This window comes from Chanodichthys erythropterus, chromosome 13 (genome assembly GCF_024489055.1).
Source record: "Chanodichthys erythropterus isolate Z2021 chromosome 13, ASM2448905v1, whole genome shotgun sequence".
In the NCBI taxonomy this organism is placed as follows: Eukaryota; Metazoa; Chordata; class Actinopteri; order Cypriniformes; family Xenocyprididae; genus Chanodichthys; species Chanodichthys erythropterus.
The window spans coordinates 6,207,654-6,224,642 of NC_090233.1; the positions used below are offsets into that span (position 1 = coordinate 6,207,654).

A 16,989-nucleotide genomic window follows, 5' to 3' on the forward strand; every position below is an offset into this window, starting at 1 on the left:
TTCATTTATGTAAGTGAAGATAGTGAATTAAAGTAAGCTGTGACATATTATACCCAAAATTTCTTCATACAGTGGACTACCTGGAAAACTGATAAAAATTTGGAACCAAAAATTATTCAGACACTTTGACCTGACCATGTTTTGCTTAAGTGTTATCTGACATAATTAAGATTAATTTTTCTGACACAGTTTAACTCTGAGATATTGTTATATTTTATTACCATTTTTTTTAAACTATAGTGAATAAACTGTAATAATGAATGAAAAGTTCAAGATGAATACATTTTGGTTTGACTGTATGTATATATATATATATATATATATATAAAGGGAATGTTTCTTAGCACTTTTTTGCCTGGTTGTGAGGTCTAGTGTTGGACTAATGACCATGTGGGTATTTGGTAGATTTCTATAGGTTACTGATATTCCCAATTGCGTCTGCCAAAGGAACAGTGAGCAGTGAACAGTGAATTTTTTTAGAAAGCTCTATGTACAATACCAGACAGACAAATCACAATATGACCACTGCTCCTAGATTGGGCTGCTGTATTTGTGTTGTGTAACAGCACAGGCAGCTGTTGATACTGCATCAGCATCCAGGCTCAGAGTGACCTAAAAATCTTACATAACATAACAAGAAGACTAACCCTATAAAGCTCCCAGCCGAAACCACTGGATTCAACAGGCCTTATTCTCTAGAAAAACAGCAGTCTCATGGAACAAATGCTAATACAAGTAAGAAACAAAAATCGCTGGGCAGCTGATGGGTTATCACAAATATGCAGACGAATGATCATGCAGTACCTGGTACAGCTTGATGATGTGAGGATGGTCCAGCAGCTTCATGATTTCCACTTCCCTGTAGATCTTCTCTAGGTTCACTGCATCTAGCTGGGTCTTGTCTATAATCTTAATGGCCACCTGCAATTCAGCAAATGTAAATGTTATGTATAGTGGGCTTTTATTTTGACGCCACTGACGCATGAATTATTTATGGTTTCTAGAAAAATAAAGGATTATTCACTGAGCTGCACTGCAATAATAAACAACAATACAATGAAACAGTACCAATTTTAGACCTATAGATTTCTAAAAAATCAAAAGACCCCTAAGGCATACAGTATGCCATTCATGTATATGACTTTATAACTGTAATAAAGTTTTTTCTTTTGGCAGATTTCAATCTAACATAAAATAATTTCGCTCACAGATTGCTTTCTGTCTCGTGTCTTTACAGCACCTTTAAAAAAATTATGCAACTGCAACTGGATATACAGCTGTTTCCTCTTTTGCTTCTATGGGAGAAATGGTGGGAAGCTGCATGACTTGTTTGGTTTTATCTGAACTGATCTTGACTGTCACTCCTAAACTCAAGTTCAGAGTAAACTGACCCTGGCACAGCAACAATGTAATACTAACGTAAACTGATAACAGACACATAAGGGCAGATCCAGTTATTTACAGAAAATACACATTAAGCAATGCACAATTTCATTTATTTAAAGTACTTTATCCAGGTAAACAACAACCTGAACATGCAAAATATGTTTTGATACTTATGATTTGCTACTATGCCCTAGATATCAAAGGTCACAGTTGTTGTTGTTGTTGTTTTTAATCTATTAAGTTATTCAAAAATATATTTTAAAATGTAATTAAAATAAAACATCACTTAAATACACGTTTTCTGTGATGAACATGCTTTTTATATGATTTTTTAATTGATTTATTTTAAAGTCAAAAGGTCTAGGTGATGTACAGTAACTGTTTAATTTAATAGTCATTAAAAGGTTTCAATTCTTGAAATATTATTAAAAGTAGTTTGGTAGTGAAGAAATGTAGTTTTGAAATATTAATATTTGTAATAATCAGTCAGTGTGGTGTAACCAATATGCAGGAAGCCATACTGTTATGTGACAAAAATCGGAGGACTCTTTTAGAGCCTTTATATATATATATATATATATATATATATATATATATATATATATATATATATATATATATATATATATATATATATATTTTTTTTTTTTTTTTTACCCAAAGAAAAGTTCTGGATATGTATTATTCACACAAACACACACACACACCTCGTCAAATGTTGGTTACACTTTATTTTAAGGTGTCATTGTTACAGTGCAATTATATATTATATTATATATATATATATATATATATATATATATATATATATATATATATATATATATTATATAATTAACAACATGTACTTACTATAGGGTTAGGGTAGGATTACATTTAGTTGAGGGTTAGTTGCATGTAAGTATGCATAAATTGCTGTATATGGTAAGGTATGTAACAAAGACAGTAAAATAAAGTGTTACCCAATTATTTTAGTTTTTGGTTACACCACTTGACATGGTAGAAGTCATTACATTTTTATTTTGTACAACATGGTATAAACGTAGTTCAAAACTGTATGAAACCAACACGAGTATCAACATATTAGCACTTGGCACATGTTTGACAAAAACAGCATTTAAAAAAAAATGTCTTTATTTTTCATCTCGCAGATCCCATGTCACAGACCCAAACACAGCTCACCAAATATTTAGGTTCAACAATTACAGACTACTCTTTCCCTTTCTTTCATGAATGATAAAAGTGAACATGCAAGTTGTTTCGATTGCGCAGAAAGCGCAAGTACACTGAAACCCTAGTGTGTGTGCGTATATTAGGCTACTCACCTCAGATTTTGTGATGCGATGTCTCGCCAGCTTCACAACTGCAAAATTGCCTTTTCCCAGCGTGCGCTCAATATCATAAAATCCCACGCGAACCGGAGCCCGCTGCGACGGCTTTTGGTCCTGGGCGGCCATGACCATAGTTTTCTAGTGAACTACTGGATAAAGAGGTGTGTGGATGATTTGGCCACCTTCACCTGCTCTTACAAATCAATTGAAGTGTGCGGGTATGATTATGCTTCTAATGCCAAAGCTAAAATGCAAATGGGGCATATGGGTGCCAAAGGCTCCTGCACATTTCTTCGTTGCCAGATAAGGGCTCTACATGACTGAAATGAGAGCGCATTCCACTCTGATGCTCGGCATGAGGAATGATGTTCTGGCGCTCGACATGCATTGACGTCAGTGCTGAAGGGATTTTATAAAGGGGCGGATCTCACAAAGCGGCTTCAATGTCCGCGACCAGCATGTCACCAAGACAACCTTATCCACTGTGTATACGTCAATCAGCGGCTATTGCAATCTCTACAAACACTTCAACTCAGTCTCGTACATTTGACCTTCAAAAATTATTTAAATGCATTTTATTGTTTAGCATATATTTATTAAAATGATCCTGCACACTTCTTCAAACAGTTGCGCCGAAGAGTAGGCTACGCATTTTAATTCATTTGTGCTGCATACGTTTTTCATAGAGGACTGATTTTGCTCAATACGTGCAAAAATAACTGTCATAAATATAAATAAATAAATAAATAAATAAATTTCACAGGGATAGAGAGCTCTCTCTCTCTATATGTGTGCTTGAAATGCAGCTGACATCATTATATATTGCTTCATATTTAGAGTTTGTGTTGTTCAACACAAAGATGTCGTATATATATATATATATATATATATATATATATATATATATATATATATATATATATATATATATATATATAGTATTAGTATTTAATTTAAATAAATATGTTTGTACATTTTTTAAAACATCTGTAGATATGTGCTGCTAGGACTCTGAGCATGTTGTCAGAGAGCGACCCCTGCTGTCAAAAAACGGTTTCTGCTATTACAGGTGCATCTCAATAAATTGGAATATCATGAAAAAGTTTTTTTTTTTCTTTCTTTCTGTAATTTAATTCAAAAAGTGAAACTTAAGTGTATTCTAGATTTATTAGACTTCTTTGTTTTCATTTTGATGATTACAGCTTGCTGCTCATCAAAAAAAAAAAAAAAAAAAAAAACAGTATCTCAAATTATTAGAATATTTAATTTCAAGTTGTATTAAATTACCATTCTCAGGGTATAAATACTGGGTTTAGGTCAGTAATCTAACAGCAGTCATGGGGAAGTCTGCTGACTTGACAGTTGTCCAGAAGAAGATCCCAAAGACCCTCTACAATGAGGGTAAGTCACAGAGGGTCACTGCTGAAAGAGCTGGCTGTTCACAGGGTGCTTTGCCAAAGCAGGAAAGTTGACTGGAAGAAAAAAGTGTGATAGGAAAAGGTGTACAAGTGAAAGGAATGACCACAGGCTTGAGAAGATTGTCAGGAGAAGCCGATTTAAGAACTAAGGAGAGCTTCAAAAGGAGTGGACTGAAGCTGGAGTCAGTGCATCAAGAGCCACCACACACAGACGTCTTCCGACTGTCACATTCCACTTCTGAACCAAAGAAAACATCAGAAGCGTCTTACCTGGGCTAAGGAGAAAAAGAACTAGACTGTTGCTCAGTGGTCCAAAGTCCTCTTTTCATATGAAAGTAAAATTTGCATTTCATTTGGAAATCAGGGTCCCAGAGTCTGGAGGAAGAGTGGAGAGGCACAGAAACCATGTTGCTTGAAGTGTGAAGTTTCCACAGTCAGTGATGATTTGGGCTGCCATGTCATCTGCTGGTGTTGGTCCACTGTGTTTTCTGAAGTCCACAGTCAACGCAGCGATCTACCAGGAAATTTTAGAGCACTTCATGCTTCCTTCTGCTGACAAGCTTTATGGAGATGCTGATTTCATTTTCCAGCGGGATTTGGCACCTGCCCACACTGCCAAAGGTACCAAAAGCTGGTTCAATGACCGTGGTGTTACTGTGCTTGATTGACTGTGCTGACCTATGAAGAATCTATGGGGTATTGTCAAGAGGAAGATGAGAGACACCAGACCCAACAATGCAGATGACCTGAAGGCGGCTATCAAAGCAACCTGGGCTTCCATTACACCTGAGAAGTGCCACAGGCTGATCGCCTCCATGCCACACCGCATTGATGCAGTAATTCAGGCAAAAGGAGACCCAACCAAGTATTGAGTGCATAGAAATGAACATACTTTTCAGATGCCTGACATTTCTGTTTAAAGTATCCTTTTTTTAATTGATCTTATGAAGGATTCTAATTTTTAAAAATAGTGAATTGGTGAGTTTTTGTTAAATGTGAGCCAAAATCATCACAATTAAAAGAACCAAAGACTTAAAGTACTTCAGTCTGTGTGCACTGAATTTATTTAATACACAAGTTCCACAATTTGAGTTGAATTACTGAAATAAATGAACTTTTCCACGACATTCTAATTTATTGAGATACACCTGTATGTTCTCTTATTACTACACATGTAACTATGACTGGTGATAAATTTGCCGAAATGTGAAAGTAAATATATTTAATTTCAATTTCATTCATTTGTTTTTGTTTATTAAGGCTTCATTAACATCACTGCATATACACATTCCAATATTTGCATATAAGAAACTTGAAGGCTGTTTGATCATTCATTATTTCACAGGAAAAGACAGTCTGCAAAAGATTGTCACAGTGTAATTAATTACTGAGCCCGATACAGCACATCCAGGAAAAGCAGCATAACATGGTCATGCGAATCAATCAGTGGGAGCAAACAAGCTATTGCATATCCAAGCCATCTCTGTCTGATTTGTTGAGCAGCTTGTTTGTACCACCTTAGTGTTCATCCGTCAGAGTTTGGCTTTAAAGATGCATTAAAAGTACACAAAAAGTGTTATTTTCGCATGTGTCATAGGAGCTTATGAAAACTAGAATAATATGAATAAACAAGAGAAAAAGGTAAACTACAGTACTGTGCAAAAGTCTTTAGGCACGTCAGTATTTTCACCCCCCATAAAAGGTTTTAAGCCAGTTATTTATATCTTTTGCTGTAGTGTGTCAATAGAAAAATATCCGTTCACATTTCCGAACATTCATTAATTGTAATAATCCAGTGAGGTTTCTTAAAATATCTTGGAGACATGGCCACAGTTCTTCTGGATTTGGTTTGTCTCAGTTTCATATGTTTCTTCATGTAATCACAGACGGATTTGATGATGGTGACCTCTGATCTCCATGTGGAGCACCAGCTGTTATCAGTCTTATTGTGTATTCAAAAATCTCACTGGATTATTACAATTAATGGCAAAATGAATGTTTGGAAATGTGAACAGATATTTCCCATTGACACGCTACAGCAAAAGTTATAAATAACTGGCTTAAAACCTTTTTTGGGGGGTGAAAATACTGACGTGCCTAAGACTTTTGCACAGTACTGTACGTCTGATAATCATGACCCGTAAACTTCAGATGTTCTTGCACTGAAACTTTTAGCCTAGCCTAAATCTGCAGATTTCTGTGAATTCGTTTATCTCATTCATTCAATACATTTTGGAAATTTAAAACATGATACTGACACAGTCCAGTGAGTCCACACATATCCAAGCTCCTTTTGAGCTCTAGCGCAAAACCTGATTTGATTACCTATCCATTTTTTTGCAACGTGGAAGTAGGATATTTTTTTAAATGTACGAGACTTCCGGTTAACTGGATAAATAACAAAGTGCAGTAAACGGTAAAACTGTTTGAGCTACAAACCATGTGTTTATGATTATATGATAACTATAAAACATTATCCGTATATCGTATTATTATCCTTATATTGTAATCATTACGAGCACAAGTTTTAGACTAACACATTTAACTGGATACATGATGTTAAAGGGTTAGTTCACCCAAAAATGAAAATAATGTCATTTATTACTCACCCTCATGTCGATCTCCACCCGTAAGACCTTCTTTCACCTTTGGAACACAAATTAAGATATTTTGATTAAATCCGATGGCTCAGTGAGGCCTCTATAGACAGCAATGCCATTGTAACTCGACGAGAATAACGTTACTGTGTGTGCCAAAAAAAGCGAATCCCGTGATTCGATTCGTAAAGCTCCGAAGCAGTGTTTTGAAATCGGCCCATCACTATATTGTTGAAAAGTTTTTTTTGGCGCACGAAAAGTATTTTCTTCGCTTTATAATATTGAAGTAGAACCACTGAACTCAAATGAACTGTTTTAAATATGTTTTTAGTACCTTTATGGACCTTGAGATTTACAATGGCATTGTCTATAGAGTTCTCACTGAGCCATCGGATTTAATCAAAATATCTTAATTTGTGTTCCAAAGATGAACGAAGGTCTTACGGGTGTGGAACGACATGAGGGTGAGAAATTAATGACATTATTTTCATTTTTGGATGAACTAACCCTTTAACAAACCACATGTAGTCTATTTTATAGCTGTATATATTGCCATACTGATACACTCATCTCTGGCTGATAACAGAAAACTTTCTAAATAGCAACACTGAAACAAGCACTTTCTATAAAGCTGTTTTGAAAAAAAAGTGTATTGTGAAAAGCAAACTTGAAGTTTTTGTAGAGGTGAAATTACTGGAAGCGAATGACACCGGAAGCCCTGCACATTCAAGTTACAAATGACCACACTCATTCTTACGTTAAAATACTTGAATGTCGATAATATTGGATATCTGGCACAAAGGAAATACTTGGGAAAGACATCAGCAGCTATTATCATTCTTAACAAGAGAATACAGAGTTAAATGCTAATGTTCATCTTTTTTTTATATCAGTAGCCATATAACTCATCCATCCAACCCTGGTCTCTGTAGTATCTCCCGCTTCCACGGCCTTGAAGCGTGTCATACATATCGTTGGTCACAAAGCCGCTCTCAGTGCTGGCCAGTGTCACAAAACCACTTTCAGTGTCCCTGCCTGCCAGGTTGTCATAATCTCCAGGTGGAGTGTCTGGAGAAGAACCCAGGAAGGAAGTGTTCTTGATGTCAGGCCGTGTGCCGGCCAGGTCTGATTCATGCTGCCTTCGGATGACGTTATAGACGTCAGGGCTCGGGCTGTTGCATCTTTCTCCAGCGGCCCAGTATCCTGGATCCTTTGGAGGGGTTTCAGTCTGTTCTTTCTTCCTGCATGTATAGATTATGTTATTTGCTATCAAATTTAAAATGGCTTTCATCAGTGTAGTGAGTGGTGAAACAACGCACCTCTTTGTGAACAGCTTAAAGCAGAAAACTCCCGTTGTCACAATCAGCAGCAGTAGAAGTGGTATGGTTGGCAGCACAATGTAAGCGATATTGAGAGCATTGTCTGAAAGACATGCAACAACAGGATATTGGTTAATATGAAAAGTATACAGCCTATATACACTACTATTCAAGAGAGAAGTCTCCTCTTATGCTATCACTCAAAAAATCTGTAAAAATAAGGTACAATGTACTGTATTCATTTAACATAATTTTCAGTATTTATTTTTTATAGGTGTTTTACCTGTATTTAGAATTTTGCATTTCATTGCGCTGTGTTTTAGGGTTAAAGGAAATGATTTAGAGTTACAGTGTGTGTGTGTGTGTGTGTATATATACAAACCCAATTCCAAAAAAGTTGGGACACGGTACAAATTGTGAATAAAAAAGGAATGCAATAATTTACAAATCTCATAAACTTATTTTATTCACAATAGAACATAGATAACATATCAAATGTTGAAAGTGAGACATTTTGAAATGTCATGCCAAATATTGGCTCATTTTGGATTTCATGAGAGCTACACATTCCAAAAAAGTTGGAACAGGTAGCAATAAGAGGACGGAAAAGTCAAATGTGCATATAAGGAACAGCTGGAGGACCAATTTGCAACTTATTAGGTCAACTGGCAACATGATTGGGTATAAAAAGAGCCTCTCAGAGTGGCAGTGTCTCTCAGAAGTCAAGATCACCAATTCCCCCAATGCTGCGCTGAAAAATAGTGGAGCAATATCAGAAAGGAGTTTCTCAAAGAAAAATTGCAAAGAGTTTGAAGTTATCATCATCTACAGTGCATAATATCATCCAAAGATTCAGAGAATCTGGAACAATCTCTGTGCGTAAGGGTCAAGGTCGGAAAACCATACTGGATGCCCATGATCTTCGGGCCCTTAGACGGCACTGCATGACATACAGGAATGTTACTGTAATGGAAATCACAACATGGGCTCAGGAATACATTGTTGGTGAACACAATCCAACGTGCCATTCGCAGTTGCCGGCTAAATCTCTATAGGTCAAAAAAGAAGCCATATCTAAACATGATCCAGAAACACAGGCATTTTCTTTGGGCCAAGGCTCATTTAAAATGGATTGTTGCAAATTGGAAAACTGTTCTGTGGTCAGACGAATGAAAATGTGAAGTTCTTTTTAGAAAACTGGGACGCCATGTAATCCGGACTAAAGAGGACAAGGACAACCCAAGTTGTTATCAGCGCTCAGTTCAGAAGCCTGCATCTCTGATTGTATGGGGTTGCATGGGTGCGTGTGGCATGGGCAGCTTACACATCTGGAAAGGCATCGTCAATGCTGAAAGGTATATCCAAGTTCTAGAACAACATATGCTCCCATCCAGACGTCATCTCTTTCAGGGAAGATCTTGCATTTTCCAACATGACAATGTCAGACCACATACTGCATCAATTACAACATCATGGCTGCGTAGAAGAAGGATCCGGGTACTGAAGAGGCCAGCCTGCAGTCCAGATCTTTCACCCATAGAAAACATTTGGCGTATCATAAAGAGGAAGATGCGACAAAGAAGACCTAAGACAGTTGAGCAACTAGAAGCCTGTATTAGAAAAGAATGGGACAACATTCCTATTCCTAAACTTGAGCAACTTGTCTCCTCAGTCCCCAGACGTTTGCAGACTGTAATAAAAAGAAGAGGGGATGCCACACAGTGGTAAACATGGCCTTGTCCCAACTTTTTTGAGATGTGTTGATGCCATGAAATTTAAAATTGACTTATTTTTTCCCTTAAAATGATACATTTTCTCAGTTTAAACATTTGATATGTCATTTATGTTGTATTCTGAATAAAATATTGAAATTTGAAACTTCCACATCATTGCATTCTGTTTTTATTTAATTTGTACAGTGTTTTTTGGAATCGGGTTTGTGTATATATATATTTATACAACAGTTCTGTCTGGTTCTCGAATCTGATTGGCTGATAGCCGTGCGATATTTCAGTGATAACAGCACTCCTACTGCCTTTTCACCGTCCGTTTGTATCACTCCGCTTGAAATGACCATCATGGCGGCCGATTAAATCAACCGTAATTTTTACAAATACTACTTGTCGTACCACGAACTGTAGTTTTAATAGTTTTTTAGGTGAGAATGTAGTTGTTTAGACCTGAATTATGTGACTTATATTTAATAATAGAGCCTATTTTACAATTTGTTTTGACGGTTTCGGAGATGCGAGCTCCAGAGCGTCAGTGGCCGTTCAGTGCTTGTGCACGCGCCGAGAACAGCTTAATCTCGGCCAGTGCTTCAGGGACTTACCGCTGGCTCTTATAGTGGTTAAACACGAGACATAATTCAATTTGAGTACATAGAATGGGCAATCTTTGGTCTTATTAATCTATTATTTGTTCCAGAGCAAGTCAAATTGTGCTATGTTTAATTTGATAATAATTACCTTGTCATTTATATAGCATATAGCATATTGACTACAACTAGACGGGACATATCAGACGAAGACTCTTCACTTCCTCTTCTTGCTCCATTTAAATACATACCCTTTATAGACATAGTGTTGTTTTGAGTAAAGAAAACGCTTTACAATTTTTTTTCAAACATCAGATCTTTATTTACCTTTGCATTGCATCCTTTCCATTTGTTAAATATTTGTAAAAACCCACATACAAGCGTAAAGGGTGACCTATAGCCTATCATTGTTTTTTGTTTTTTTTAAATATTAAAACAAAAATTAGGAAATAGATAGGCTACAAGGTGTAGCATTTATTTATTTATTTATTTATTTTTTTGCCATTTTAGTAATTATCCACGGCACACTTGACAACCGTCACGGGCACAGTAGTGCTTTATGTTTGACTGAACAATTGTGTTTATTTGTTGTTCAATAAATATTATTTTATATAAATATGTCAATTAGTGCATGATATGGATTGAATGAAAGTTACATTAATACGCCATTACACGGCGGCAAAACTTTACAGGTGAATGAGTCAGTGAGGCACAAGAGACTTTTAAATTGAAAGGAACTTTTGCAAAGCAAGTTGTTTTAGCGCTGTGGTCAAATGGACAAATGACAAATACAAGATCGCTTTCCTCAGGACATTCGGATTTTTATAATGGATATAATAGTATGGACGTCGACTTGAAGAATGAATGTTATGCAATATATCAGACAGGTAATAGCCTACTCTTAGGCGATCTCTCTCTCTCTCTCTCTCTCTAATACTGTACAAAATGCAATGAGTTTCAATGAAGCAACTCAACGTTCCTTCGTTACTAGTTCTAAAGTGACGTTTTAGAATTAGTAACGGAGGCTTGGTCCAACTGTCAACTTGAGATTTGAATCCGTGGCAAGGAAGTAGTGCTGCACAAAAGAAGGTTTTAAAGACACTCCGTTGTTCTTCTTATTTATTTACACACTCGTGCCGTCGAACTGTTGTATAAGCGCAATATCACACTCATAAACACGGAGTCTTGATGAGCAAAAACAAACCAAAGTTCTTGTGCCTCATGCAAGTATATCTGAACTTTCATTGACCATATTTGACTTTCGAAACCATACAACTATGTTTATACCATGTTTAACTGAAAAAATCCCAGTCTTTTGGACCCACTGTATTTAGGTATCTACATCTTCAACCATGTCTGTGAGAAAAAGATTCACCTGGAGGTTGAGATACGACCACCCTCATGCCATCATCCTTCTCTGTGACAGAAGGGTCTCTGGGTATTCTGGGTGTCGGAAGAGCATCTGTAATATACGAGAATTAGGTTTTTGTGTATTATCTGGTGTAAGACACATTAAGCAGAAAAAAGTTAAAAACAAAGAACAAACATACAAATAAACCAATAATTGCAGACTTTCTCATATTTCACAAATGGTGTATTAAAATCAATCCATCCAACATTTAGGCCAGTGGTTCTTAAACTTTTTGACTCCAAGGTCCCTCTTTGTATTGACAACATAATTCCTATCTAAGCTGATATGTATTTTTTTCCCCATACTATGCAAGTCAATGGTGCCCCACAACTGTTTGGTTACAAACATTTTTCAAAATATATTCCTTTGTGTTCAGCAGAACAAAGAAATGTATAAAGGTTTGGAACAACTTGAGGGTGAATAATTGATGGCAGAATTTTCATTTTTGGGTGAACTATTCCTTTAACTGCATACCGAATGTAATGTAAATCTACAATTAGTTTTGTTTTAAAATATACTCTTAAAATTTGAAGTACACAACAAGTGATATTTGATACAATTAAGAGGAGTTCTTTTTCACAAGGGTATGTTAACATAACTAAATTTAAATAATGTTAAGACTTATTGAGGCCCCCTACTGGTTGATAACCACTACATCAGCCATCTTTATTTTAGAAAAATAAATAAATAAATAAATAAATAAATTGTACTAATTATGCAGAAGCTCTATATTAATATACAAATTAATACATTTTTAATAAATATCTCAAGCTTACCTTTAAATGTTTCATTTTCTGCAGGGACTGGTGCTGGAGGTTTATCTGAAACATCACATGATGACCATGTTATCACATACTGAACAGGGGTAAGTTTCCCAAAGCAACTATTGTCACAAGTTCTGTTGCTACCAACAGAGTTTAACGAAACTTGCGACCATAGTTGGCTAATGATGCTTTTGGGAAACGCACAGTTCTTCTTGTTCTAGCTCTAATCAAAAATTGCTACTAGATCTGAAAATAATGCTACGAATATTAACTTTAAAATACATTTCTACATTTTCTGAAGAATGGTAAATAGGACAAAGGACATCTAGGATATTCTGTTCTCCAGATATGTGGACTCCTCTTCAGTGTAAGCGAATGGGATTTTTACGTTTTCTTATTGTTCACCAGATGGAAATCATAAGCCTGTTTGTTTTGGACAATAGCATGTCTCTCTTTACAAAGCTGCACTGTATTCAGTGTGTCATTCATGTCTGTAGCATAAACAGTTCTGGATGAGTTACGTGCAAGTTTAATGCTTAGTGTTAGGTGTCTGTTCAAATCACCAAACCGAAGTACTCTATGAGCAATATCATTAGTAAAATTAATTGACTGAGAAATCAATTGAATAAAATACGCCCAATTGAAAAAATTGAATAAAATACTCCCCAACCTTTGGTGTACTTGCAGATAAAGTTGTTTTTGGTTTCGCAATTGTCGTCATTCCACTGAAACATGTAAGGACCACCCTGACCCGGAGGAGCAGAGGGCTGATGATACATCACTACACACACCTCAAACCCACAAGAAGGCTCATCCCAGTGCCAATTCCTGTCACACACAAAACAATGAGCAAAAGGACCTATAGGGAACGTGTAAGAAAACCATCAAATGCAGCTCTCGTCACACCTGAAGGTTGCTTGGCTTCCATCCAGCCAGTAGTATTGAGATGGGCAGTCTCCATTTAACTCCTCATATTCTTGATCCCTACGAAGCCCGATCCAAAAGTCTCCATCCGATGCTTTCAGTTCATCAATGAAATTTTCAATCAGTTTTTGCTCAGTCTTTGACTCAATGCTGAGAAGGTCTCCACCATCACTCCTGCAGGCTCGACTCGCATCTTCAAAGTTGAGTTTACGTCGGCTGTCCTGAAAGTAGGCGATTTTATAGCAAGGCTTCTCAGTGCCACGCTTGCATATCTGTTGGCCTTGAGAGACACATTATAGATTTTAGAAAAGGAATGTAAATATATTTAAATATATTGATTCATCCTGTGTACTTTTATTTAGAACACTTAAAGGGATAGTTGACCCAAAAATGCTAATTCTATCATCATTTACTCACCCTCAAGTTGTTCCTGCATGAATTTCTTTCTTCTGCTGAACACAACAGAAGATATTTTGAAGAATGTTAATAACCAAACAGTTGATGGGCCCCATTGACTTCCATTGTATGAAAAAACAAACAAACAAACAAACAAAAAAACCTATGGAAATCATTGGGGTCCATCAACTGTTATGTAACATTCTTCAAAATATCTTCTGTTGTGTTTAGCAGAAGAAAGAAATCCATACAGGTTGAGGGTGAGTAAATTATGACAATTTTCATTATTGGGTGAACCATCCCTTTAAGATAAACAATTTTTTATTTAGAAAATTAAACAAAAACAGTCAGCTCCCTAGTTCAGTAGTCAAGGCCCTGATCAGGGAGTTGGCCATTTTGAAGGCTGTCTCATTTGCAAAATCCAACCAGTGCACTCAAACGTTTGCTCCCTAAAAAGTCCCACAATTCACTGTGAAAACCAGGGAGCATTGATGCTCTTATAGTTCTTAAAGTGCAAAACAAATCACGTGAGACAACTTACCACACTGTAAAACTCAATAAGTTCAGAATACTCAAAACATTTGAGGAAACTTATTACCTCAAAACATTTAAGTTAACTAACTTATTTTTTTTAAGTTAGTTGAACTTAATTTTTTTGTGACAAGTGGGGCGGGGCCGAGAGCCATGGAAGTGGAGCAATGCTAATGTGGTGCACAGGTGTCTCTCATTAACAATCACATCACTGGCATTCTTTCACTCCCACAGTTCTCAGCCTCGCCCTACTCAAGTACATATAGTTAATTTACATAAACATCACATTCAATTCTTGGTTAAATGTTAGTTAGCAAAAAACACATGCTATTATAATTATCAAAGAGACTATCAATATATACTTGCATGTATATAATCAAACAACATACAGTATATGTGGTCTTAAAAGTTTTGCAGCTCATCCTCAACCTAACCACACGGTCTACTCTTCACTAGAATGGTAACCCTACAAAACTAACATAACAGAACCCCCTGTCAATCCCAACATAACACAACATTAAACACTAACTTATGTCTCCCTATGTTAATCTTATGCAAAAACACACAAAATAACACTTTATTTCAACATTTAGACAGTCTGATGCAAAGCATGCTGGGAATTAGAAATCTGCTGCAACTAAAACAATTTAGTTTACTTGAAATATGTCAGTGCTGTGAACTCAAAAGTAAAAGAAAGTTTTAAATACTCATAACTGTTAATTTAACTGAACTAATTTGTTTAATTTAAGTTTGTCCTACTGAAACGAATTAAGTATTTTGAGCATTAGGGTTTACAGTGCACACATAATGTCTGTGATAGATGTTTTTTAAAATACAAACCTTTATTTAATTATATTTCAGCACAAACATACATTGCTAAGCAGTAATTAAACATAACATTTATAATTTATTTATGGCTGAAATGTTGCATGTATATGTAACAAGCAAAGTATCATAATGTACTTTAAATAGCATTAAAAAATAATGTCGGAAAGATATCAGTGCCTGAATTCATGTACACCATATATGATTCACAACCTAGGAAGTTTAGGGAGCTGATTGAGATGCACACCATATCTCAGAAAGTACATGCAATACTTTTATGTTAATCTAAACCTTAAGAGATGTACATTACTGTACTCATGTAAAGATTTAGGCTACTGTACATGAAGCCACAGGGGCAAACCCATGGTGTAATGCTTTTTTTTAAAGTTACAACAGCAAAACCTTCGGCTAGGTGTAAATCATTTTTTAAAAAGAATAGAATTATGATATTTTGATTAATATCTTTACATGTTACATTGGCTTCCTGTTTTATTTACATAATTATAGAAAAGTAGGCTATATAAAAACTGTTTGTGTCACTTGATTTAATTTATAATAACAATAAAGAAAAACAAGCCACATTTTGAAGCACTGAAAAGTGAGACTGTACTCCGAGTGCACTGTCTGTACAAAATGTCAGGCAGATGTCAAAATGGCTTTTTTTTCACCAGAACACACATTTTCAGTTAGGCTACGTGTTTGGTTATTTTTCTAAAAAGCATTTTCATTAGTTTCATTAGATTCCCAATGTAAAAAAGGAAAAGAAAGAATAAAAATAAATAAATCCCTTTCATTAAAACCTTAACATCCTGTAGCAGATCGAATTGCTCGATTGAAACTAAGATTTTTTTTTTTTCCAGATAAAGTACAAGTACCTTTTCCATGGCTAAAAATAAAAATGAAATATAATTATGTTTCTGTTATGATTACATCTCGCTCTATGGATGGCATATAAATATACAGAAATGAGCTGAGATGGAGCTATCATTTAATTTAGAGAAAGCCATTAGTGTCTGCGGCAGAACATACCTCTGGGCTCGTAAATGTCTGCGCCGCAGGGAGAATGGACAACACATCGGGTTTACAAGTGGTGAACAGAGAAAACAGCCACTGTTAAAGCATCATCTAAAGAAGTCACTCACTCCCTATATTCAAGCATCTAATTAAAATGAATTAAACAGGAAACGAACGAGTCTGATAGTTAAGTGAGCGAAAACAACAAAAACAAAGTTCATGACAAGCCTTTTAAAATATAAAACAGTTTCTATTTTTCTAAAGGTTGTAAAATGGCACATACTAAGTAATATCTCAAATTGTTACTTATTCAATTTATCAAGCGTTTCCTCCAAATATTACATATTGACTTTAATATTTAAAAATAGGCAACATTTTCGTTCTTTAATGTGTAACTCACCGCCCAAAAGCTTTGACGCGCACGCGGAGACGCTGAATAAAAGCAACACGCAGCCACATTTTCTCATCAGATCCATTTTATCACCTTTGATCGAACTTCCATGGGTATTAAAAGTAATTTCACAAAAGCGATGGAATTCCAATAAAATAAAAAATAAGCATCCAACACGGCTTCATACAGTAGAAAACTAATCACCTGTTCCGTTATCCGCTGAAATCTTTGTGAACATCCAGAGAGGCGGTTCACAGTGAGACGAGGGCGCGTGACTGAACGAACACACACACAGACGATCATAACACGTCATCAACTGACAGTAACCAACACTCCGTGGGCTTTTATTTGTATAGATATGAACA

General features: G+C 35.8%; 2 protein-coding genes across 5 annotated transcripts in view; both read right to left on the bottom strand.

Annotated features, from left to right (window-relative positions):
* sik2a (salt-inducible kinase 2a) overlaps window positions 1-3,053 on the bottom strand; it is a 46,060-nt gene extending 43,007 nt beyond the window's left edge. For 2 of the 4 annotated variants that reach the window (XM_067408019.1, XM_067408018.1), the window contains exons 1-2: window positions 2,712-3,053; window positions 805-921 (exon numbers count right to left, since the gene is read on the bottom strand). In XM_067408019.1, coding sequence (XP_067264120.1) covers window positions 805-921; window positions 2,712-2,849 — 255 coding nt within the window. In that variant the 5' untranslated portion in view covers window positions 2,850-3,053. Of the gene's footprint in view, window positions 1-804; window positions 922-2,711 lie in introns of those variants that run through there. The other 2 variants (XM_067408020.1, XM_067408021.1) reach the window with 2 other exon arrangements.
* Window positions 3,054-7,457: 4,404 nt separating this feature from the next.
* Window positions 7,458-16,837, bottom strand: layna (layilin a). Its single transcript, XM_067407323.1, has 8 exons — window positions 16,634-16,837; window positions 16,249-16,266; window positions 13,450-13,747; window positions 13,214-13,371; window positions 12,556-12,600; window positions 11,744-11,830; window positions 8,052-8,154; window positions 7,458-7,973 (listed from the first exon to the last, which is right to left on the bottom strand). Exons 1-8 carry the CDS (start codon window positions 16,707-16,709, stop codon window positions 7,622-7,624), a joined length of 1,137 nt encoding a protein of 378 aa, XP_067263424.1. The 5' UTR covers window positions 16,710-16,837; the 3' UTR covers window positions 7,458-7,621.
* Between the last annotated feature and the right edge of the window lie 152 nt (window positions 16,838-16,989).